The 21945-nt window shown below is 39.3% G+C and overlaps 1 protein-coding gene across 1 annotated transcript in view; it reads left to right on the top strand.

Moving 5' to 3' along the window:
* Window positions 1-21945, top strand: part of MFSD14B (major facilitator superfamily domain containing 14B) — a 62790-nt gene that overhangs the window by 2648 nt on the left and 38197 nt on the right. Inside the window, exons 3-4 of the mRNA XM_029919705.1 lie at window positions 56-103; window positions 18553-18648. Coding sequence (XP_029775565.1) covers window positions 56-103; window positions 18553-18648 — 144 coding nt within the window. The remainder of the gene's footprint in view (window positions 1-55; window positions 104-18552; window positions 18649-21945) is intronic.

The raw sequence follows: 21945 nt of genomic DNA, 5'->3' as shown, positions 1-21945 counted from the left end.
GCTGGGGTCGGGGTGGGGGAAGTGGACAGGCCGCTCGGGCCCCGGCTGCGGGCAGCCCGTCCTTTCCGGGGCCACCCCTGCGCCTCGCCGGACACACCCGCAGGTCATTTGTGGTCTCGGAGAGCGCTGTGCGTGGGGCCCCGAGGAGCGGTGGTTTAGTCCTTTCGGGAACTTCCAGAGGTGTGACCGACGGCTCCACTTCCGTGGTGCAGTTCCCGGCCCGGCCTCTCCGGGAGTGCGGGGCCTGTCAGTCGGGAACGCTCGGGCCGCTCTTTCCCCGGGGTCCCGCTGGGTTCGGGTGGCTGCCCGGGCGCCGATTTCATCGGCCCGGGTTCGGTAGAGCCCGCTGGCTCAGCGGCGCTCGGGTTTGTTATGGGGGAATACATAGCAAGCACAGAGCGCCAGTCTTAAAGACGCTGGGTTTTTTGCTGTATTTAGGACGGGAAATTGAGAAACGTTATAGTGAGTAAAAACTAAAACGAAGGAAACGTTTTTCCAAAGAAAACTAGAGATTTTAGGAAAGTTAAATATATGCAATTGACTTTTTTTTTCAGATTTTACTTTACAGATTTTCAGTTTACGTACCTGTTTGTTTTTAAGAAACGCTAAAAGATTATTATTTGGTGATACGAGTCTCACCAATAGAATAGAAACGGGGGGATGGGTGAAGTAGAAAGGAGACCGTAGAGCTGGTTCTGGTGTTGGTCCTGTGGGAACCGGTGTGCGCCGGTCCTGCCGCGGTCCTGCCCCCGGCTGCCTAATCCGTTAACGGAGAGCGTAGTGATGTTGAAGGGCCCCCCTTGCTCAAGTGAGTTCTCACTTTTTGAAAAAGCATTAGGTTTAAAAAGAAAGAAAGAAAGAAAAAGCATTAGGGGTTTCTCATTTCAAAGATAAGATTTCTGGAAAGGGAAGTTTATCTTCATGGCGGTACGAAATTCCAGAGAATTGGTTTTTCTCGTTTTGTTTTTGATTTTTTAAAAAGGAGACATCATCTTCCTGCCCTTCAACTAAACCAAACCGCCGGGTCCTTCTGTGTCTGAATGGACAGACCATAATTACTCATCAGCGGCCAAGCTAGTGACATGGGAGGCAGCTTCCCTCATCCCTTGCTGTACTTAACGACATCCAGTACATTGCCAAGTCTGGCTAATTTTACCAGGCAAAGATTTCAGGTTGTTGGCTTCCTCTTCATCCCTATGGTTCAGTTCCTCAGCATTTTTGACTTCGAGTTTGACTTCTCTCTTGGGACCCTTGGTCTTCCCTCCACCATGTTGATTAGTGTAATAATTACTGCTGTTCTTAAATTTTTTCATTGGTTCTTCTTGGCTTTTAGGATAAGAAAATAACCAAGCATGTTGAAGCATTATAGCATGTGATTAAGTCAGCATGCTTGGAATCCCAGTTCCCACCTTTTGTTACCTCTGCAGGTTACACAACTTCTCCAAATTAATAATAGTATTTACCTCAAAGGATTGCAAGGGTTACTGCAACCTTGTACCTAGTAAGTTCTCAATAAATACTAGCTGCTGCTGTTTCTCAGTATTTTCATCATGAATGGTCAGAATGTATGTGATTCCTGTCAGTCATTTACTAAAAATTAAATCTCTTAATTTTGGAGCACCTGGGTGGCTCAGTGGGTTGAGTGTCTGACTCTTGATTTGGCTCAGGTCATGCTCTCAAGGTTGGGTTTGAGCCCCATGTGGGGCTCCGTGCTGACAGTGCAGAGCCTGCTTGGGATTCTTTCTCCCTCTCTGTTTCCTTCCCCTGGTTATTCGCATGTGATCTCGTGCTCGCTCTCTCTGTCTAAATAAACTTAAAAAAAAGCTGATAATTTTATGTGGTTAGAGCTGGAACTTTAGAAGGATGTTTACTCAAAGAAGTTTATTCAAGGAAACCTAGACTGTTTATTCCCTGGTTCTTCTCCTGTGGGACCCTGATGCTAACTTGGGCACACGTTGATTCCTGCCCAGTCTTTTCCTTGTGTCCAAGGGTACATGAAGTCAGTATTGATAAACTGCAGTGAATAGTGACAGTGAATTTTCTTGATGCTTGCTGTGCTTAATGAGATGACTAGTATGGGCAGGTGGCAGAATTCAGACACTGGTGCTTTTTTGGTATGTGTGGTGGCTTGGAAAGCAGGTGAATGAATGCCTTTAATATTGTACATTAATGTTGTATGCTGGTACCCCAAATTATGCATCTTTCCTGGTTGTACTTTCTGTCTAGTATCACTTCCACATCTATGTTCTCCATATCGGCGTAGAGCCTGACTGTGAGATCAGGACCTGAGCCAAAATCAAGAGTCTGACGCTTAGCTGACTGAACCACCCAGCTGCCCCTGCTTGACTTTTTTTTTATTTATTATTTTTAATGTTTTATTTATTTTTGATATAGAGAGAGACAGCATGAGAGGGGGAGGGGCAGAGAGAGGAGGAGACACAGAACCAGAAACAGGCTCCAGGCTCTGAGCTAGCTGTCAGCACAGAGCCTGACGCGGGGCTCGAACCCACGAACATGAGATCTGACCTGAGCCGAAGTCAGAGGCTTAACCAACTGAGCCACCCAGGCGCCCCCCTGCTTGACTTTTTAATACAACAGTTCTGTGTTTGCTTATCTTTTAAAAGTAGCTTTATTGAAATATAATTGACATAGTAACAACTCTATGTTTAGAGTATACAGATTTGTATTTTGACATGTGTATACACTTGTGGAATCATTACCACAATCAAGACAGTGAATATATCCATCACTCCTAAAAGTTTCCTTGTGCCCATTTTACACCATCTCTCCACCTACTCCACAGGCAAACATTTATCTACTTACTCTCACTATATATTACTTTTAATTTTCTACCATATACTCTTTTTGGTTTCACTTTTTTTTTTTTTAACTCAGCATAAATTAAGATTTCTCATGTTGTATAAATTAGTGCAGTCCCTTTTGTTGCTGAGTAGTATTCCATTGTATGGATGTAACGTACCACAATTTGTTTATCCATTCAGCTGTTGATGAACATTTGCTTTATCACTAAGGCTTAGCTAATACAAATAAAGTTGCTATGAGCATTTGTCTACCGGTCTTTGTATGGGATATACTTTTAAGCAAACACTTAGAGCAGAATGGCTGAATCATATGGTAGGCATATTGTTTAACTTTTAAAGAAAACTGCCAAACCATTCTCTAAGGTTATTGTACAGTTTTACATTGTCACTACCACTGTGAAAGTTCCAATTCATCTGCATCCTCAACACTTAGTCAGTTTTAACCCTTGTAATAGATCTGGATTTTAATTGTTTTTATTGTGTTTTTAATTTGCATGTCCCATGGCTAATGATATTCAACATCTTTCCATAAACTTATTTGTCATCTTTATATCCTCTCCATGAAGTGTCTGTTGAGTCTGTTGCCTATTTTTGTTGTTGTTAGGTTGTTCATCTTATAATTAGTTTTTGAGAATTCTTTATAGATTTGGTATGTAAGTCCTTTATCAGATATATGCTTTGCAAATATTTTCTTTCAAGCTGTGCTTTTAGAAGAACAGTGTTTAGGGCACCTGGATGGCTCTGGAGGTTAAGTGTCCAACTTTGGCTCAGGTCACGATCTCGAGGTTTGTGAATTCAAGCCCAGCGTCCAGCTCTGTACTGACAGCTTGGAGCTTGGAGCCTGGAGCCTGCTTTAGATTCTGTGTCTCCCTCTCTCTTTCTGCCCTTTCCCTGCTTGTGCATGGGCACACTCTCTTGCTCTCTCTCTCTCTCTCAAAAATAAATAAACATTAAAAATCTTTAGAAGAGCAGAATGTATATATTTTTTTTAATGTTTATTTATTATGGAGACAGAAACAGAGCATGAGTAGGGGAGGGGCAGAGAGAGAGGGAGACACAGAATCTGAAGCAGGCGCCAGGCTCTGAGCTGTCAGCACAGAGCCTGACGTGGGACTCAAACCCACGAACCATGGGATCATGACCTGAGCCGAAGTCGGACGCTTAACTGACTGAGCCACCCAGGCACCACCAGAATGTTTAATTTTGATGAAATTTATCAATTTGTTCTTTTATGGATTGTTTTTGGTTTATATCTAACTAAAGTTATTATATTAACTCAATATTACAAGGATTTCCTTCTGTTTTTAGAAGCTTTTTAAATTTTATGATTAGGTTTATGACCATTTTGAATTATTTTTTATGGTGCAAAGTGTGGATGGAAGTTTTCTTTTAATGTATGGATAACTTGCATCTTCGTTGAAGAATTTATTCACTAAAGTTGCACTATAGTCAGAATTCAGCTATCCATATATGTCAGTCTATTCTGGATTCTCTGTTCTGTTTCATTTATTTATCTGTAGATAAATACCACTTAATCTGTATTATTAGAGGTATATAATAATACTTGAAACAAGTACTGTTAGGCTTCTACCCTTGTTCTCTTTTAAAATTGTTTGGGTATTCTATGTCCTTTGCATTTGAGAATTCTGGAATCAGATTTTCTATTTTTATAAGCAAAAAATCCCTGCTTATATTTTCATTGGGATTATGTTGATTCTGAGGCTGAGTTTAGGAAGAATTGAAAACAACATTGAATCTTCTCATTCATGAAAGAGATATCTCTCCATTTATTTTAGATCTTCTTTTAAATTTCCCACCTGTGTTTTATAGTTTTCAGTGTATAGGCCTTTCACATCATTTGTCAGATTATACCCTATTTCAGTTTTTTTGATGCTATTGTACAGTAGGGTAAATATATTAAAAATGTAAACTCTTAAAAATTCAAATTCATAATTGTTGCCAATATATAGAAATACAGTGGATTCAAGAAAGTCTTAACATTTAACAATTAATACACATATAAAATTGGCCATTTCAACCATTTTTAATTGTGCAGGTTAGTAGTGTTAAATACATACATTATTGTGAAACCAATCTCTAGAACTTTTTCAGTTTATAAAGCTAAACCTCTCTACCTATTAAATAGCATTTATCCTGTTCCTCATTCCCTAATAACCATCTTTCTGCTTTCAGTTTCTGTAAGTTTGACTACTCTAGATACCTCATATAAGTGAAATCATACACTGTATGTTTGTGTTCAGCCTAATGACCTCAGTGTTGTTGACACATGTCGAAACATGTCTTCAAGATTACTGAAGGCATGTGTGACATGTCTTGGAATTTCTTCAAGATTGAATAATACTCTGTCTTATGTATATGCTACATTTTGTTTCTCCATTTATCTGTTGAGTATTTCACTGCTTCTGTTTTTTTAGCTCTTGTGAATTAATGCTTCTGTGAACACGATTGTACAATATGTCTTTGAGACCCTGCTTTCAAGTCTTTTTGCTGTCTCTCCAGAAGTGGAATTATTAGATCATTGGGTAATTCCCTTTTTAAGTTTTAGGCACTGCCATGCTATTTCCCATCATGGTTGCACCATTTTAAATTCCCACCAGAAGTCCTTTGCTCAGTTTTAAATTGGATTGTTGTTATTTTGAGTTATAGAGGTTCTTGATATATTCTGAGTATTACCTTCTTATCGGATACATGCATTACAAATATTTTCTCCATAGGTAGCCTTTTCACCCTGTTGATTTTATCCTTTGATGTTCAGAAGTTTTAAATTTTGGTAACATTCAAGTTACCTGTTTTTACTTTTGTTGCCTTTGTTTTTTGGTGTCATCTTCAAGATTTCATTGTCAAATCCAGTGTTACGAAGCTTTCTCCCTACGTTGTTTTGTAAGAGTTTTATGTCATACACTTAGAGTTTTGGTTCCTTTTAAAAGTTTGTGATTTTGACAAAGCCCAAAATCTATTTTTTTCTTTTGTTTGTTGTTACTATCGCTGCTTTGGAGTCATGTCTAAGAAACATGATTAAATCCAAGATTTACCTCTGTGTTTTCTTCCAGGAGTTTTGTAGTTTTAACTTAGATCATTTATCTGGTTTGAGTTAACGTCTCTATATGGTGTGAGATAGGGTTCCAGATTCATTCTTTATATGTGGAAATTCAGTTGTCTCAGCATCATCTGTTGAAGAAACGGTCCTTTTTATTTTGAGTGGATTTGGCACTCTTGCCAAAAATCAGCAGGACATAGAGGTATCAGGTTATTTATGGAAACTCAATTCCAAGCAGTTTGTGTATATGACAGCCTTTCTCTTTTCTGCTTCCATGTTAAGAGTTACTGATGTGTACTGTGATCTTTGAGCTGGAGATCATGTTTGGGACCAGTGGGATTAGTCTTCAACTTATCTTTTTCCAATTGAAGAGAGATGACCTGATTGATAAAGGCCAGGTGCTCTTATTAAGTCTCATCTTTTCAGGTCATGTTGAGAAAGCAAGTGAGGGGGTTGATGGAGACTGTTTTTTTGTCCAGGCACATACTAGCCCAGCCCTACTCCTTCGTGTGGGAAAAGAGGTGGGTGGGTAAGTAAAAGGCTGTGCTTTGCCTGAGGAATTGTCTACATTTGGCTCCTGTCACCTCTTACTCAGGTTGCCACAGTCCAGGCTACCTGTCATGTATGTGCTGATTCTACTTATGGAGAACTTTGGGCTCTCTAAGAAAGGTAGTGTAAGCAATACAGTGGTTAATAGCATACACTCTGGAGATACGTGATTCTCTGGATGCTTAGGCACTTAGTAACTCTGACTTGGGCAAGTTCCTTGAATTCTCTGCATCTGAGTTTTGTCATCTATAAAATGGGGATGATAGTAGTTTTTATCTCAATGCAGTGAAGATCAAATGGTAGGATCTCTAATGTTCTTTAAGCAGTTCTTGGCATGGTGTCTGTTGCTGCATCTGCTGCTGGTGTGGAATAAATTTTTGCTTAGATCTCTTGCAGTAGATTGTCTCTGAGCTGTGTCCTTGTTCTTTAGAGTGTTCATTTCCAATTAAAATTTTATCTTTCATAAAACAGGTACAGAGATGGTATCATCTGTTGATACCATTGTTCCCAACACCTAGATGACATAATAGAGCTCAGGCTCTATTATGCTGAGTGAATTAGCCACTTGGAGTTGAATAGAGAAGGTTGGTAGAGATTCAAATATTTACAAAAGCAGTCCTTGGCATATTGGTTTGTTTTAACTTGGTGGTGGTTGGTAAATGTAGAGTTTGAAGAGCTAAAAGCAGTTATCTTAGAAATATTTAATCAATGCTTAGTCTATCCAACTCCATAGTGATTGAATTTATTCAACTACTTAATGTAGTGCTGAGAACATTTTCATAATTTTTGTGGAAAAGTTATTTCATCTAAAGAAGCAGTAAAATTGTTTTTTCCTTCTGGCACTCCAGTATTAGGAAGAAAAGCAAAGCCTTTTAGGTATAGTCATTTATTTGTTTTAAAACTGTTTATGCACTTCATCTTTGTGTTTATATTTAAAAAGATTTTTGATATAGAATTCATTTTTGGTGGAGCATTTTGCTAACCAGATAAATACAAAGGATATAGGCAAGAAGTAGTAAATGTCTAAGTTATTAAAATACTGAGATGTTATAGTGAAATATACTTCTCAAATATATCTTCAGCATTACTGTAGAGATGACTGAATCTTATGTCAGTACATTCCAACTATGGAGTACTAGTTTTCAATGAAAATGTATTTTAAAATAGTTTTTCTGCTTAGAAGTACAGTAGAGCCATTAGTTTACAGTTATAGTCCTTAGTTCCTTAGCTTATCCATAAAAGTCAAATTCAGACATTTCATTTTTAATAGGTTAACATTGTGCATGGTGTAATGATAACTTGATGGTAAGGGGGTTTATTATTGCACATGATAGGAAGTACAGGGATTGTGTGGTTATTTTATCAGTTTAATATCACCAAAGACCTGGTGGGCTCATTACATTCATATGCTCTGCTTTTCCCAGATGATAGTTTTGGGTCATTAAGACTCACCACGTGTGGTCTCAGGATGGCTACTGATGCCACGTATCACATGCTTACACAACAATGTCCTCAAACTGGAAACAGTAATGTTTTGATATATGTCCCTAGGACAATGAAGGAAACTCCATAAACCCTCACAAATTTCCCACTCCTATCTCATTGGCCATAATTGGTCCATGTGGTTCGTTCCTATCTTTAGTTATTGAATGATCCTGGTCAAGTTGACTAGTCAAGCTTCAGCTTCTGGACCTGAAGAATTCTCAAGGCTGCAGTCTCAGGAGGTGACTAGTCTGCTTATTCACACCGTTGCCGCAACATGAACATGGTTGGGAATTTGTTAGCAAATATGTCTTGGTGGTATAGGAAGTCAAATTTTTCTGTCATGAAAGCTCATTATCTGCTGAGTTCAGGGTGCATTTAGAGAAATACTATTGAGATCCTTGCCTTTAAGAGGTGTTGTGTAGTACAGGAGGGAGACACGTCGTATGTGGAAAAGAGGTACAAGAATTTGGTAGGGAAGCACCTGCCTCTGCCCAGGGTGGTCAAAGATGTCAGCAGCTTCTCGGATATTATATGGAGGTACTGATACTTACGAACTCCCCTTTGTGTTCCAGTTCTTCACTTTGGAGTCAGCACACCTTTCTGTTAAGAATCTGATGGTCAGTATTTTAGGCTTTGCTGCCATACAGTCTGTTGCAGCTACTCAGCCCTGTCAGTGTAACACAAAAGCAGCCTTGGACGTACGTAAATGAATGAACATTGCTAAGTTTCAGGAAAACAGTTTACAAAAACGTGATGGATTTAGGCTGTGGGCTGTAGTTTTGTCAACCCCTGCTCAAATATTTCCCCTACTTTTTTCTCCTTCAGGATGTTTTTGGTATTCTTGCCCGTTTATTTTTTAAATTTTAATTTTGGTGTGGTTTAGACTTAGAGAAAAATTGTAAAGATTGTATAGAGAGGTTTCATATACCTCACACACCCATTTTCTTCTTTTATATTAGCATCTTATGTTAGTATGGTATATTTGTTAAAATTAATGAACCAGTGTCCATACCTTACCATTGTCTGACGTCCATACTTTATTCACATTTTCCTGGTTTTTACTGAATGTCCTTTTTCTGTTCCAATATTTCATTACATTTAGTTTTCATATCTCTGTTAAGTTCTGAGTTGTGATAGTTTCTCATACTTTACTTGTTTTTGATGACTTTCACAGTTTTCATGAGTCCTGGTTAGATATTTTGTAGAATGTCCCTCACGTGGGATTCATCTGATGTTTTCCTCATGATTAGGGTGGGATTATGGGTTTAGGGCAGGAAGCCTACAGAAGTGAAGTGCCATTTTCATGACATGTCAAAGATACATGTCACTGTTGATGTGAACATTTTGTCTGAGGCAGTGTTTATCACATTTCTCTCTTCTCCCCCTTTCTGTGCTGTGCTCTTCAGAAGAAAGTACAAGTGGCCAATATTTAAGAAATGGGAAGTTTTGCCTCCCTTCCTTGAAGGCAAAACTTCAAGGAATTTATTGCATTTGGAATTCCTCTGCACAAGAGATTTGTCTGTTCTCCCCCATTTGTTTATATCATCTTATTAGTATAGGCTTGTAGATATTTACTTTATAATATATATATTATAGATATATTAGTTATGTATTTATATGTAAAATAAATATATTTTATAATTATATTAGCTATAATCCAATACTGTTTTATTTTGTTGCCTCATATTGCCACAGCTTTGGCCATTGGGAGCTCTTTGACATATCCCTATGTTTTGGGCCTTTTGTTGGGGTGTTTTTAGAAATATGTTCTGGTACTACAAGATTTGTTGGATTCCTCCTTGTCTATATCCTGCCTTGGTGCTACAATCAGCCATTTCTCCAAGGAGCTAAGGCTCCTTTTGTTGGAAAATTGTATTTGAAACCAAGATCTGGGCACCAGATATTTAACTGCTGTTGGGCCGCTGGGATGTCATTACTTTTAGGTTCTCTCAGGTGACAGAGCAAGGAAAATATATGTGTGTAAATTAGCCTGTGTGTATACGTGTATCTGTAAACAGTTCGGCATATGGCCATCTGTATCTACGTAAAATTAAAATGAGTTCATAGTGATATCTCCAGCTTCAATCTGTTATCACATGGCTCATTCTAGCTTTTCCCTTTGTTTTTAACTTTCGGTCCAGCAGCAAAAACAGTAACTCCTAGCATTTGCCATCCATTTACTTAATTGTTCAATTCCAGTACACTGATTTCAGAATGGTTATCTGTACCCTTGTGAGGAACACATTTATCAATTAGTACAGTGCTCCAGTGAGGTAGGTACCTTTTGCCTTTGGTCTTACAGTCTCTGCTCATCCCTAATACTTAGATCACTAACTATTCCCCCTACCCTCTTCAGTGAGTTGATTCATGTATTCCTAATATAGTTACCTTTAAGTCCATGCTGAGATTCTCTGACCTAAACATTTTTTTTTAAAGTAACATGTATTAAGGTTCACTTTGTTCCAAAAGTCTGTGGGTTTTGACAAATACATAGTCCTATTTTCTACCATTACGGTGTTAAACATAAGTCTAACTGCTTGAAAAAGTCCCCTGTGCTTCACCTGTTTAACCTTACCCCTCCATCCCGAGCTACCACTGATCTGTTTCCCGCTCCAGTTCTACCTAAATGGAATCATCCATTATATAGCCTTCCAGACTTGCTTCTTTTCACTTAGCAATATGCATTTAAAGTCTGTCATCCAACAATTGCATTGTTTTAATTTGCATTTTTAGATGACTTATGTTGAGTATCTTTTCATGTACTTACTTGCCATTTCTGTATCGTTTTTGGTTAGGAGTCTGTTCAGATCTGCCCCTGCCCCCCATTTTTTAATTAGGAGATTTATTAACTAGTTTAGCAAGAAATCTGATGGAAAGACAGTTTCAGGATTGGTTCATTTAGCACTTAAGCAGTATAATCAAGGACCCACGTACTTGGTGATTTCAGTGTGTTGACTTGTCTGGCTCTCATGGTCTGAAGGTGTTTGTCAGGGTTCCAGGCTGCACATTCATCAGCAAAGTCCAGAGGCAGCCAAGAGACAGAGGCCGCCTCTTTCTGCATCTCTCTCTCTCTCTCTTTATTACCATTGCAGTTTTATTGAGGTATATTCCCACAAAATTCACTGTATTCAAGTGTACGATCTCGTTATTTTTAGTATATTCACAAGGTTGTGCAGCCATCACCGCTGTCAGAATATTTTCATCTCCCCATAATGAAACCCTGTACCCATTTGCAGTCATTCTTATCTTCCTCTACCTTCAGGCCCTGGTGACCACTGATCAACTATCTGTTCCAGTGGAACTGTCCACTGGGTATTTCACTTAAATGAAATACTGTATGTTGCTGCCTTTTGTGCCTGACTTCTCTTGCTTAGCATAAAGGTTTCCAAGTTCATGCATGTTGTAGCATAAATTTATACTTTATTCCTTTTTATAGCTGAATAATATTGCATTGTATGAATATACCACTTTTTGTCTATCCATTCATCAGTTGGCAGACATTTGGGTTGTTCCTACATTTGGTTACTATGTTGCTATGAACATTTGTTTACACGTTTCTGTATAAAAATTTTCAGTTGTCTTGGGTATTGGAGTACAATTGCTGGATTATATGGTAACTCTGTTTAAGAATTTGAGGAACTGCAAAACTATTTTCCATAGTAGGGCACCATTTTATATTCCTGACAGTTGTGTATGAGGGCTCCTATTTAAAGCCTCACCAGGACTTGTTAATATTTTTTTCTTAAATCCATTCTAGTGGGTCTGAAGTGGTATGTCACTATGGTTTTGGTATGTATTTCCCTAGTGGGTAAGGATTTTGAACATCTTTTCATGTGTTTATTGACCACTCCTGTATTTTCTTCAGAGAAATGTTTATACAGGTCCTTTGCCCATTTTTAAGTTGTGTTACTTGTCATTTTATAAGTGAATTGTAAGAGTGTTTGATTCAAGTCCCTGATCAGATACGAGTTTTGCAAATATTTTCTTCCATTCTGTGGCTTGTCTTTTCATTCTTTCAGCAGTGTCTTTCACAGAGCACAAGTTTTTAGTTTTAATGGAGTTCAGCATTCCAACTTTTTCTTGCATGGATGGTGAGGTTAGTGCTGTATATACAAACTCATCATGAAACTAAGGGACTTTACTTTTAGGTCTGTGATCTATTTTGAGTTCCTTTTTTGTTTTTAATTGTAAAATACACAACATAAAATTCACCATTTTAACCTTTTCTAAGTATAATTCAGTGGCATTTAAGTACATTAATGTTGTTGGACAACCACTACCATTGCCCATCTCCAAAACTTTTTTCATCATTGAAACTCTGTACCCATTAAACAATAACTCATCATTTCCCTCTCCCCTCTAGCCCCTGGCATCCACCATTGTACTTTCTCTCTCTCCGAATCTCATATAATGGAGTCATACAGTCTCTGTCCTTGTATGATTGACTTATTTCACTTAGCATACTGTTATCAACATTTAGCTGTGTTGTAGCAGTTGTCAGAATTCCCTTTTCAGGGCTGAATAATAGTCCATTGTTTGCACATACCATATTTTGATTATACATTTATCTGTTAGTAGACACTTGGGTGGCTTTTACTTTTTGGCTATTGTGAATAATGATAGTATCAACATGTGTGTACAGATGTCTCCTTGAGACCCTGCTTTCATTTCTTTTGGATATGTGCCCAGAAGTAGAATTACTGGATATTTGGTCATTCTATTTTAATTTTTTTATTTAAAAAAATTACAGCCATAGTGTTTTTCACATTGACTATGCCATTTTACATTACCACCAACAGTGCACAAGATTACATCCTTGCCAATACTTGTTATTTTCGGGTGTTTAATTTTTTTCCTTTTTAATCATAGCCATCCTAATGAGCACAAGGTAATATTTCAGTATCGTATAGCTTTGTATTTTCCTAATGATAAGTAATATGGAGCATCTCTTCATTTATTTTTTTGTCCTTTGCCCATTTTTTAATCACTTTTTTTTGGTATTTGAACTTTAGGAGTTTATATGTGTGTGTGTGTGTGTGTGTGTGTGTGTGTGTGTGTGCGCGCGCGTGCATGCGCACGTGTGTGTGTGTGTGTGTGTGTGTGTGTGTGTGTGTAATAATTCCTTACCAGATAGGCGATTTGTAAATATTTCCTTCCATTCTGTGGGTTGCCTTTTCACGCTGTTGATAATGCCCTTTGTGCACAAAAGTTTTTCTTTTTGATCAAGTCAGATTATATATTTTTTCTTTTGTTGCCTGTCTTTTTGGTGTCATGTTCAGGAAATCATTGTCAAGTCCATTGTCATGAAGGTTTCCTCCTGTGTTATCTTCTAAGAGTTTTATAGGTGGTAGATTTTATGTTTAAGGCTTTGCTTCACTTGGAATTAATTTTTTGTACATGATGTGAGGTAAAAGGTCCAGCTTCATTATTTTGTATGTGAATATAGTGTTCCCAGCACCATACATTGAAGTGACCATTCTTTCGCCATTGAATGATCTTAGCACTCTTGTTGCAAATCATTTGGTTGTGATATGAGTGTTTACTTCTGGAATCTCTATTATTATATTCCATTGGTCTTTGTGTTTATGCCAGTACCACACTGTTTGTTTGTTTAACATTTATTTATTTATTCATATGTTAGAGAATGAGAGAGCGTGATTGGGGAGAGGGCAAAAGAGAAGGGAGAGAATTTTAAGTATGGAGCCTGATGTAGGGCTTGATCCCAGGACTCTGGGATCATGACCTGAGCTGAAATCAAGAGTCAGGTGCTTGAGGTGCCTGAGTGGCTCAGTTGGTTGAGTGTCTGAGTTCAGCTCAGGTATGATCTCGTGGTTCATGAGTTCAAGCCCTATGTTGGGCTCTCTGTTGACAGCTTAGAACTGGGAGCCTGCTTCTTACTCTCTTTCTCCCTCTCTCTCTGCCCCTCCCGTGCTTATGCACACTCTCTCTCTCACTCTCAAGAGTAGATAAACATTACCCCTCCCAAAAAGTCAACTAAAAACACACTAAACACTAAAAAAGGATGTTCAACTTAACTGAGCCACCTGGACGCCCCAGCGCCACACTGTTTTGGTTAGCTTTGTAATGTGCTTTGAAAGCAGGAAATGTGAGTACTGAAAGTTTTTTAAATGTTTATTTATTTGAGAAAAGAGAGAGAGTGAGCGAGTGAGCAGGGGAATAGCAAGATTCCAGGGGAAGAATCCCAAGCAGGCTCTGTGCTGCCAGTACAGAGCCCGACATGGGGCTCGATTCCACGAACTGAGAGATCATGACCTGATCCAAAATAAAGTCAGACACTTAACCATCTGAGCCACCCAGGTGCCCCAGTTTTGTCTTTTAAAACCTGTTTTGATTCTTCAGGGTCACTTGAGATTGTATATGCATTTTTTTTCTTTTCAAATTTTTATTTATGTTCTAGTTTTTAAAAAAATAGTGCAAAATTGGCTTTAGGAGTAAAAATCCAGTGATTCATTACTTATATACAGTACCCAGTGCTCATCATAACAAGTGCCCTCCATCACTTACATAGCCCATCCCTTACCCGCCTTCCTCCATACGAATTTTAGAATGGATTTTTCTATTTTTGCAAAAAGTGTCATTGGAGTTTTTGTAGAAATGACACTTAATCCATAGATCATTTAAGGCAGTTTTGACACCTAGACAACATTGAATTTCCATTTATTTTTGTCTTCTTAATGCTTTTTTTTTAATTTTTTTATTTATGCTCTTAAATTTTTTTAATGTTTTATTTATTTTTGAGAGAGAGTGTGTGCATAAGCACGGGAGGGGCAGAGAGAGAAGGAGAAAGAGAGTAAGAAGCAGGCTTCAGGTTCTAAGCTAATGATTCTGAGAAGCTGACACTTAGGCCTTCAAGGTCAGAGTCAGTTTGATTCAGACCTGTGTCCTTACAATACCAACCATTTCCTCGTTAAAGAAACTGGGTCATCTCTTGCAAAACATTTTTTACATTTGGGGTTTGCTGGGTTTTAAAAAAAAATTTTTTAATATTTATTTTTGAGAGAGGGAGAGAGGAGAGACAGAGCATGAGTTGGGGTGGAACAGAGAAAGAGAGGGAGAGGGGACACAGAATCCAAAGCAGGCTCCAGGCTCCAAGCTGTCTCCACAGAGCCTGATGTGGGGCCCAGATTCACAAACCATAAGATCATGACCTGAGCTGAAGTCTAAGGCTTAACAGATTGAGCCACCCAGGCACTTTGGGTTTTGCTGTTTAAAGATGAGAGAAGAGGGGCGCCTGGGTGGCTCAGTCGGTTGATCGTCCGACTTTGGCTCAGGTCATGATCTCACGGTTCATGGGTTCGAGCTCCGCATCGGGCTCTGTGCTGACAGCTATCTCAGAGCCTGGAGCCTGTCTTCAGTTTCTGTGTCTCCCTCTGTCTCTGCTCCTCCCCTGCTCATGCTCTGCCTCTCTCTCTCTCTCAAAAATAAATAAAAACATTTTTTAAAAATTTTTTTAAAAAGGCAATCAGTGAGAACAAAAATAAATAAATAAAGATGAGAGAAGAGATCCTTCTTGCATCTCTACTACTTCTGTAGTGGGGTGAGAGAAGTGTATTGGGGATACATCCTTCATAGCATTTAGTTACCATTCCATGGGAGGTAGACAAAAATGAATCTTGCAGTTGGAAATCTCTAGAAAGTAAGAGCATAACAAGGGAATGGGGTAGGGGTGGGGGGATCTTGTTGGACCAGTGGGATGTGGGGCTGAGTGCTCTGGAGCAGGACTTCCCAAGCCCTGATTTACATTTGAATGGGTCCCTGACTGCTGTGCCGTGGGTGAGGGGGCAGGGGTAGAAAACTCCTCTGTAACCTGGGCAAGAGGTGGTACAGGGTTGGATGGAGGACAGTGTGGGTAGAGCCAGGGTAATGGCAAAGTTTGTCTCCAGCAGCAGGAATGACTTACGCAGAAGGTCTAAGAAGGCATAGCCACAGGCAGAGGCTGAACAGTTACTGCCATTTTCATTCATTCTTCTATTCATAAAAGACTGTTGCAAAATAGAGCTTTTTGATGGTTATGTTCAAGGTCTTTTGGTTTTGGGGGAGGAGGAAACAGTTTTTCTTTTAAACTTTGTAAAATGTTTCCTGTTTTTGCAAATGTCTTATTTAATGGCATTTAAAAGTACTTATTATTGGGCATTGAAAAAAATGGAGAAATTTACAAGTTTGAATTTTTTTAATGTTTATTTTTGAGAGAGAGAGAGCGAGAGTGGGGGCCCAGCAGAGAGAGGGGGACAGAGGATCCATAGAAGGCTCTGCACTGACAACACACAGCCTGATGTCAGGCTCAATCCCATGAGCTATGAGATCATGACCTGAGCCTAAATCAAGAGTCAGAATGAGCCACTGAGGCACCCCTAAGTTTGAATTTTTAATAACAATTGTTCTTGGCTCTGAAAATTTCCAAAACTACAAAAATATTGAAATTCCATTCCCTTCATCTAAATTGAGCAGTTAACAGTTTGTAATATTAGCTTTAGGAAGTATGTATGTACTGTAAGATTTAATAGATGGAGGCAGAGACAGAGGAAAGAAAGAGACCAAGTTATGGAGCCAAGAAAGCCTTTATTGGGATATGCGATTCCGAGGTTCCTTGACCCCGGAAGTGGGGAGTCAGGGAAGAAGCGCCTGGTAGGCAAGAGGTGGGGTTTTTTATGGGTGAGGGGGTTCCGGGTTTGATCTTGGGGGCAGATTATTAAATAAGGGCATTTCAGGGACATGGTGGGATGGAATAGGTTGCCTCCTCTGTCAGGGTGATGGGAGCTGGAGCTTCATGATTGGCTGTTTTCAAACTGGTGTGGGACATTCCAGGTCTGCAGGTGTTGTGTGGGGGCCATCGGTGCACGGTGTTTTTTTCTCCAACCCACAGCAAAATGGCCGCTTGGTTGCCTTCTTAAGGTAACTCTTACATGTACGAAATATTTTTTTGTCGTTTGGCCAAGCCATTTGATAATAAGTTGTGGACATCAAGAACCACCCAGGGGCGCCTGGGTGGCTCAGTTGGTTAAGCCTCCAACTTCGGCTCAAGTCAGATCTCACGTTTGTGAGTTCGAGCCCCACGTCAGGCTCTGTGCTGACAGCTAGCTCAGAGCCTGGAGCCTGCTTCCGGTTGTGTGTCTCATTCTCTCTCTGCCCCTCCCCCTCTCATCCTCTGTCGCTCTCTGTATCAAAAATAAATAAAACATCAAAAAAATGTTAAAAAGAACCACCCATATTATTATCTAGTATAGAGTCCATATTCACATTTTATCCTTTTGTTTTCTTTTCATCCAGGATCCAGTCCAGGATCCCACATTTGGCTATTGCAACTCTTAGTTCCTCCAAAGTGTTTGAGTCTCCCTACCTTTGTATTTTGTATTTTGTACATCGACTTTTTTTCAGCTGATTTATTTTGAGAGAGAGCACGTGTGTTTACACATGGGGGGGAGCGCAGAGAGAAGAAGGGTGAGAGAGAGAATCCCATGCAGACTCTGCTATCAGTACAGCGTCCGATGTGGGGCTCAATCTAATGAGCCCAGAGATCACAACTTGAGGTGAAATCAAGAATTGGATGCTAAACTGACTGAGCCACCCGGGTGCCCCATTCGACATGGACATTTTTGAGGAGACCTAGCCAGTTGTGTTATATAATGTCCCACAATCTGGATTTGTCTGATCATTTCCTTACAATTAGATTCCAGTTAAACCATGTGGATGTGCTTTTACCTTTTAAAGCTTAAAGTTATAAGCATAGGAATAGCTTGCATAGGAATTGTAGGCATCACTTCCAGTTACTACCAAGCAGTAGCAAGTCACCTAATCTTGTAATAAGGATGTCACAAAGCCAGAGAACAGTAAATTGAGAATTTTAGATTTTATCTGCAGAAAACTAGGAAAACAGGCAGTCTTAAAATGTAACAGACACTGAAAGCTGGATTTTGACATTATGGTATGGACTAGCTTTCCTTCTGTTTTTCCTCCACCTGCCATCATTTAAATCATCTGTGTGGCCCTAGAAACTTTTGAGCAGGTGGCCCACATGCCCACAGGTCGTTACATAGCTAGGGTAATGTCAGAGCAGCCGAGTTGCAGAGGAACTCATAATTAGTACGAGACAGCATAGTCAGGTCCTGGAACCTCAGTCTCTCTGTCTCTCTCTCTTTTTTATTAATGTTTTAAATTTATTTTTGAGAGAGAGACAGCGTGAGCAGGGGAGGGTCAGAGAGAGAGGGAGATATAGAATCTGAAGACAGGCTCCAGGCTCTGGCTGTCAGCATAGAGCGTGACGCAGGGCTCAAACCCACAAACCTTGAGATCATGACCTGAGCCGAAGTCGGAGGCTCAGTCGACTGAGCCACCCAGGCACCCCCAAAGTCTCCTAGAGCCCTAGTTCGTTCTCAGCCAGAGCTCAGTTATTTGCATTGATGAGACAAGTAAAAACTTTTTAACCTTGGCACCTTCTGTGATGAGGCAAAATGAAGGAATCAGGCATAACACAGAATGAAGTTTTATCTTATACAATATAGGTTGGTCCTAAGTTTGTTTTGTATGGCACTGTTTTTGTGTTACATATATTAGGGTGATGAATTTTTTGTATCTGTTTACTATTTTTCATAATAACTTTTTTTTTTTTTTTTTTTTTAGCTACAGGGCTTTGGCCGACCAAGTGTATACCATGCTGCTATTGTCATTTTCTTAGAATTTTTTGCATGGGGCTTGTTGACAACTCCAATGTTAACTGTAAGTATTGCTGAACAAGTTGTTTTTCATGAAAGCAAAAGAGAGGTTCTTAAGCAAATATCCTCAGGGCTGTATGTCTGGCTACGTGTTTGAGAGTAGCTCTTGACAATTATTTAAGACTGCTTATTCCACTTAGTTTCTACTGTGTAGACTGAACTGCCTGCAACAAAATACCTGGGCTACTCATCAAGTATTTTTAAGTAACAGGCACTCCCACTGAACCAGAATCTTGGAAATGCAATGAGTGAACTATATGCATTTAGGAAGATCATTAAGATGCATTAGAGGAAATTATCACAAAACTTTGTCAAAGTTTGTAACTTTGGATGTAGTGGCTTTTGACCAAGAACATAGTAAATAGATTAGTAACATAAGTGATAATTGTAAGAATGTGCAAATATTTATTTTTGGTAGCTAGCTTACCTATTGCCATTTCTTTGCAGAGGCTGCATTGAATTTCTTAGCAAGAACCTGGATATTTGATATATAGTGTGGATAGAGGGAAGGGAGATGCTAAAGAAAACACGGGCGTGTAGATTTTAGGTGCTTAATCACTGGCAATTTTAATAAAGATATTTTAAAATGGAAAAAAGGTATTTTAAAATTAGCCTTAAATTTCATTTTTCGTAAGTTGCTCTTTAAAAATCATTGGTGATTAACTCTTCTGAGTTACCATTTTGCCTTAACCAAAGACTCCCTTTGGATACAGATAAACTTTGTTCCCAAAATAGGTTTGGCAAAAAGCTAACTTTAGAGGGTGGCTGTTAGCATTATTAAGACTTTGCTGTATGGTTTTTAAGTTTTTAATTCTTTTGATGCATTTAAATAAAATTTGATTAATTAAAATTACAGCTTGGGTGGAACAGTCAGCTTAAAAGGTGATCTGTATTTTTAAACCTTGGTTTATTCTGCCTTGTTGTGCTGCTTTTCCTTCCTAATGCTTTACTGCAGAAGGTAATTGGTTATTAGTTAGTGGGGTAAGTGGTCCACATTTTAGTTTCATGAGCCTGCTGTGTTCATCACTGGGCTGCTTTTGACACAATTGGTGCTCAGTAGATATTTTCTTTGAATAATAAAAATATGCATTGTAGGCACATATGTATGTCCTCAAGGGATTGTTTCTTTGAGACCTGTTTTTTAAAATGTATGAATGGAGACACACCAGACCACTCTTTTTAAGGAACTATGTTATTTTTGGTCCTCGCTCTCTGACTGTCCCTCCCCCTCAGCTTCTTTGTTAAGAGTTTTAAAAAGTATTTTTCTGATGCAGCCAGAAATCTGTCGTAGTGGTTCAACAGGTGTCTTAATATAGAGTTAATCCTATAATCATTCTCTAGTAAGCTTCAGAGGGAAGGGAAGAATGTTTTAATGTTTTTGAGGCCTTGTTAGAAATTCTAAAACCACCGTCCACACAGTTAAAAATCCTTGAGGACCTTTTTGGCCCTAGAACAGGTTGTCACATCCCTTTTAATTTTAATTGATTAGTTATTAATTTTATTTATTATTATTTTTAATGTTTGTTTATTTTTGAGAGGGGGGGATCACAACCAGGGGAGGGAGCAGAGAGAGAGGGAGACAGAGGATCCGATGTGGGCTCTGTGCTGACATGCTGACAGCAGACAGCCTGATATGGGACTTGAACTCATGAACCGTGAGATCATGACCTGAGCTGAAGTTGGATGCTTAGCCAACTGAGCCAGCCAGGTGCTGCCTCTAGTTAGTTAATTTTAATATGTCCCACAGATGATGTGCTTTTCTTCTTATTGCCCAGTGCAGATAATTTTCCTGGTGGTTCTTTGTCCTTGTTAGACCTTGGAATGCAGTCTTAGAAGCCAGCTAGAATGCTGCTTTGCTGCCTCTTTGCAGTTTTTGAGCAGCTTTGGTGCCTGCAAGGATTTGGTTAAAATAAACATTTGTGTGTGTGGAGTAGAGAGTTGCTAGCATCACTCTGACACACTTCATAGAAGTGTTGCAGAGTTAGTAGATGGGTTCATTCTCTTTTTCTGAGCTCTTGGAGTTGATAAGTTAAGCTAAATGGCCTTTACTGTCCTGTCTTCCCCAAGCCTTTAGACCATAGCTTGCTACCTCGGTTTTTGTTCTGATGTGGCTGGTTCACTCCTCCTTTTGGGGGAAAAACATTTTTTTCTCTGCCATTTGCCTCCACTTTCTGCCTTTTCTAGCTGGACAGAGAACTGACAATGTTAGGTTGTCTGATGAGGAAGGGACAAAATTAGCGTTCATTGCATTACAGCAGTTTGCTTATCCTCTTCCTTGTGCTGGGCTCACTGTTATCAGATAATTAGTTCTTGGCATCTTGCATCTGTCACCGACCATGGTGTAACTGGTAAGGTGACTGTTCGTGTGTGGGTTTGCTCCTCCTTTCTGTAACTGGTGGGCACTCTGCACTCTGTCCTGTTTCCATCGGTCGAGGAGTCATCTGAGGGAAGGATTTGGAGATACAGAACAGTATCTACGTTATATTAATATTTTGTCCAGTATGACTGTTTGCATCTAAGCACCCTTAGGAGCCCTGTTTGCAGTAGTGGAGAACAGTTTACTCTTAGTCATTTTCTGTGTGAGATTTGTTGCCTGTCGCTTGTAGCCATGGCCTAGAGTACAACCTTAGTTTACTAAATCCCATCAGAAAGGTCTCAGCCCCTAATACACTGAAGCATATTTGTGAAGTTGACCTCACACATTGGCCTAACCTTTTAGTTGCAGGAGTTTGTATGTAAAGATGACTCTTTCTATCCCTGCCTTACACTCTACCCTCTATTCGAAGTGTGCATCCTCTTAGAGGGCCTGATCTCATTTTATTGGAAGTAAAGTTATCTGATTAAACTAACATAAACATCTTCAGACATACTTAGAACACTTACTTCAATAAATATATACTTAATACTGGTTCCTGTGAGTGGAAAATTGTATTCTTGGAATTTGCAGATTTTCTTTGCAAGCTAGAGATTGAAGAATATAGTATCCCCCACACCGTCCTCTCCGTACGGTGATCTGAGCATCAGAGAGTGCCCTTTAAACACTTTTCTGCCACATTTGGTTTCCTATCCTTACTCTCAAAATATGTGCTCATTAATTCAGCAAACCATATATTCTGTCTTGTGTCCTCCTTATTTCCTCTTCAGTCCAGCCCTTTGTTTCCTTCACTTAATCATTTCCTTATGGGAAGTGAGGTGGATAAAATGGGATAGGACTGCTTTGGGCTTTTGGAGCATAATATACGGGTGCTTTGCTCTCTGCGCGAAAGGCAGTAAGTTCTAGCTGTAGTCACATGGAGACTGT

This window comes from Suricata suricatta, chromosome 13, assembly GCF_006229205.1.
Source record: "Suricata suricatta isolate VVHF042 chromosome 13, meerkat_22Aug2017_6uvM2_HiC, whole genome shotgun sequence".
Classification (NCBI taxonomy): domain Eukaryota; kingdom Metazoa; phylum Chordata; class Mammalia; order Carnivora; family Herpestidae; genus Suricata; species Suricata suricatta.
Note: the sequence above shows the minus strand (reverse complement) of the source record. Positions and strands in the feature narration are given on the sequence as shown.